At 39.3% G+C, this 3,536-nt stretch overlaps 1 protein-coding gene across 1 annotated transcript; it reads left to right on the forward strand.

The window, feature by feature from the left end:
- Window positions 1–811: 811 nt before the first annotated feature.
- Window positions 812–3,267, forward strand: LOC138707337 (E3 ubiquitin-protein ligase UHRF1-like). Its single transcript, XM_069836624.1, has one exon. It carries the CDS (start codon window positions 826–828, stop codon window positions 3,265–3,267), a length of 2,442 nt encoding a protein of 813 aa, XP_069692725.1. The 5' UTR covers window positions 812–825.
- The last annotated feature ends 269 nt before the right edge of the window (window positions 3,268–3,536 follow it).

The raw sequence follows: 3,536 nt of genomic DNA on the forward strand, positions 1-3,536 counted from the left end.
TTGGAATAGACACCGACGCACTTGAACTGCCAACATAGAAAACAAAAAAATCACACTCAATCGCTTTCACCTTCATCTTGACGGCGTAATAAAAACCTAAACTAACCTAACCTAAGTGCGTCGGTATCTATTCCAAAATCGGCGGAAGTCGCTCAACGCTCGTTTAACTAATGCCCGGAATAAAACTAGTGAATTTTAAATCAAGAGGACTAATATATACTCCTCTTGTTTTAAATAAAGTTGCAGGCCCCCCTCATGATAAATACATATATTAGGCTATATATTCATCCATGCCGCCCTGATTAATAATTCCAAGTGTACCAACATAAGAACTACAAAATGACTATCATGAAGATGGCTCTGTGTTGAAGTAAAAATGTTGAAGTTGCATCTTATTGTTAGTACCGCAAGATATGCGGTTATTTAGTAAGTCTATGGTGCCGACTTATACCTATATCATACAGATCGTATTATATATGACAGGATAGAAGCCAAAGGAGGATGTGTTTCTTTCGAACCGACGAGAGATATGATGAGGAGCAGTGTATGGCTTCGCTCAATACTAGGGAACTCGAATTAACTAAGCAAAAAGTGTTTCATTTTTAACATAATATGTAATTTGTGTTGATTTTTCTTATATGTATGCTTCGTTGTAATTATTTTTGAAACGGAGGGTATTTTGGAGCAAAATCGGGTAATTTGACGATCTTGGATGGGTAATTTTATTAACAGGCATTGGCAACACTGAATTCTTTATTTCTCGATGGGTTTGAAAGTGGCGTTGTTTCAGCAGTTCGTTAAGTTAGTGTAAGATTTGTTGAAAAAATGTATGTGAAAGTGCGAACGGTTGATGGGAAAACAAATATTACCCTACCCGTATCTAAATTAACCAGCGTTGAGGAATTCAGAGGCGTAGTCGAAGAAAAATTGGGAGTGAAGAGAGATAAACAAAGATTCTTCTATCGCGGTAAGCAGTTAGAAGATGGTTATAGGATATTCGATTATGACATCAGGTTGAATGATGTTATTCAACTGATGATTAAATCTGATATAGATACAACTTCGGCGTTAGAACTCGCAGTATCTTCTTGCAGTAAAACCGTTACGCCTGGTATAAGAAATGTGACGAAACAGCAGTGTTTCAGTAAGTACTACAAAGTAGGAGATTTAGTTGATGTAAGAGATTTGTATGGTGCCTGGCTCGAGGGTAAAATCGTAGGTATTGCGTTACGTGAAGAAAGGAATAAAACATCTGATGACATTACAGAAGATATCGGTGTTAGTGGAGGACCATCGTCGAATCTCAAGGACAGCGTTCCAGTTGATGTTTTAGAATCTAGAACCGAAATTGACAAGGAACGGAATAGTAAGATAAAAACTGATGAGAACGGTGAAGAGAAGACTAAGTCAAATCATAAGAATGAAACTATAACATCACTGGAAGATGATCTTTTGTATGAAGTGTTATGTGAAGGATATGAAGAAGATCGTCCACTAGAAGTGACTTTAGAAAATGTACGTCCCAGAGCGAGATATAAATATAAGTTTGATGAGTTAAAAATTGGTGATAATGTAATGGCAAATTATAATATCGAAAGTCCAGAGTCGTGGGGACATTGGTATGATGTTCTTATCAAAGAAATACGTTCGTCAAGAAGGAAAAAAGAAATAACAGCGTGTTTATATTCAGGAAAAGTTATACTTTTAGATGAGTGTAAGATACCATTTCGTGATAATGTGTTCAAAATTGAGAAAGTAGTGCCTCTTGCATGTAGGTCTGTGGAAGATGATAAACTGATGGAAACAGAAGTGCCTAAATTGCGTCAGGGTCCTGTCAGCTGTACAGTTTGTCGTGATGATCCTAATGTGAAGTGTAAAGAATGTAACTGTAACATTTGCGGTGGCAAAAACGATCCTGCTCTTCAGATACTTTGCGATGAGTGTGATAATGCATTCCACATTAGGTGTCTGGATCCTCCATTGGAATGCATTCCAGAGGTAGACGATTGGTATTGCCCTGATTGCAAGAATGACGAAACTGAAATAGTGAAGGCAGGGGAGAAGCTGAAGGAGAGTAAGCGGAAGACAAAAAGGCCATGTACGAGTACAAAATATGCAAGAGATTGGGGGAAAGGTATGGCTTGTGTAGGGCGAACCAAGGAGTGTACTCTAGTGCCTCCCAATCATTATGGCCCTGTTCCTGGAATAGAAGTCGGGACAAATTGGTTGTATAGGGTCCAAGTTTCAGAGTCAGGAGTACATCGACCTCCTGTAGGGGGCATACATGGGCGCGAATCGGATGGGGCATACAGTGTCGTATTTAGTGGAGGATATGAAGACGATGTGGACAGTGGCGATGAATTCCTGTACACAGGTTCAGGGGGCCGTGATTTATCTGGAAACAAACGGACAGCACATCAGAGTTGCGATCAGACATTGACACGCCTCAACAAGGCCCTAGCACTAAACTGTAATGCAGAGCTTAATGTTAAAGGTGCCGAAGCGAGTGACTGGAAAGGTGGTAAGCCTGTAAGAGTTGTTAGGAATTATAAACTGTCTAAGTTCTCTAAGTATGCACCCGACATTGGAAACAGGTACGATGGAATCTATAAAGTTGTGAAATACTACCCAGAAAATGGAAAATCAGGATTTATTGTTTGGAGGTACCTTTTTCGCCGTGATGATGACAGTCCTGCCCCCTGGACACCTGAAGGGAAGAAGCTTATTAAACGTCATGGCCTGGAAAAGCCTCTGGTGCCAGAGGGCTTTCTCGAGGCTAATGAAAAAAGAAATAAATCTGACAAGCCCTTAGTAAGTAAGCAAGAGACCAAGAAACAAGGCTGTAAGCAGAGGAAGAGACCCAGGGATATACTGAAAGACTCGGAGAGCCTCGGCCCCAAGAACAAACAAGTCAAAGTCGTCGAGTTCAAGCTTGACAGTGATTTAAAAAAATTGATATCGCAGGAAGACAACACCAAGCTGTGGGAATCATGCAACCAATACTTGAAGCAGGGTAAGCAGAAGTACATGGAGAAAGTTGCAGAAGCTTTTATGTGCATCTGCTGCCAGGAGCTTGTCCACGATCCTGTTACTACCATTTGCAAACACAACTTTTGCAAAAAGTGCCTGAAACGTTCGTTTGCAGCAAAGGTTTTCACGTGTCCTTGCTGTCGACATGTACTTGGGAAAAAGTATAAGTTAACTGTGAATGATACTCTGGCTAATATTCTTTGTAAGCTTTTTCCAGGTTATGGCAGAGGGCGGTAACTTTTGTATCTCAAACCCAAGATTGTCTTTGTAAATGACTTCTCATAAATATCCCATTATATGTAAAGTTTTCCCTCAACTGCCTTACAATTGATAAACTTACGTATCAACTGTCAACTCATTATTTTTATGAAAAATTAATTCATGTTACAGAAAATATTTAAGTGTTAATTTCGATATTTATCACACTTTTAATACTTATAAAAATTCCCATTCAAGTACTAGCTTAGTTGAATGGCTGTTTCTCCCAATATTTTTCTCTTACTAGG

The sequence above is a fragment of the Periplaneta americana genome, chromosome 10 (assembly GCF_040183065.1).
Source record: "Periplaneta americana isolate PAMFEO1 chromosome 10, P.americana_PAMFEO1_priV1, whole genome shotgun sequence".
Classification (NCBI taxonomy): domain Eukaryota; kingdom Metazoa; phylum Arthropoda; class Insecta; order Blattodea; family Blattidae; genus Periplaneta; species Periplaneta americana.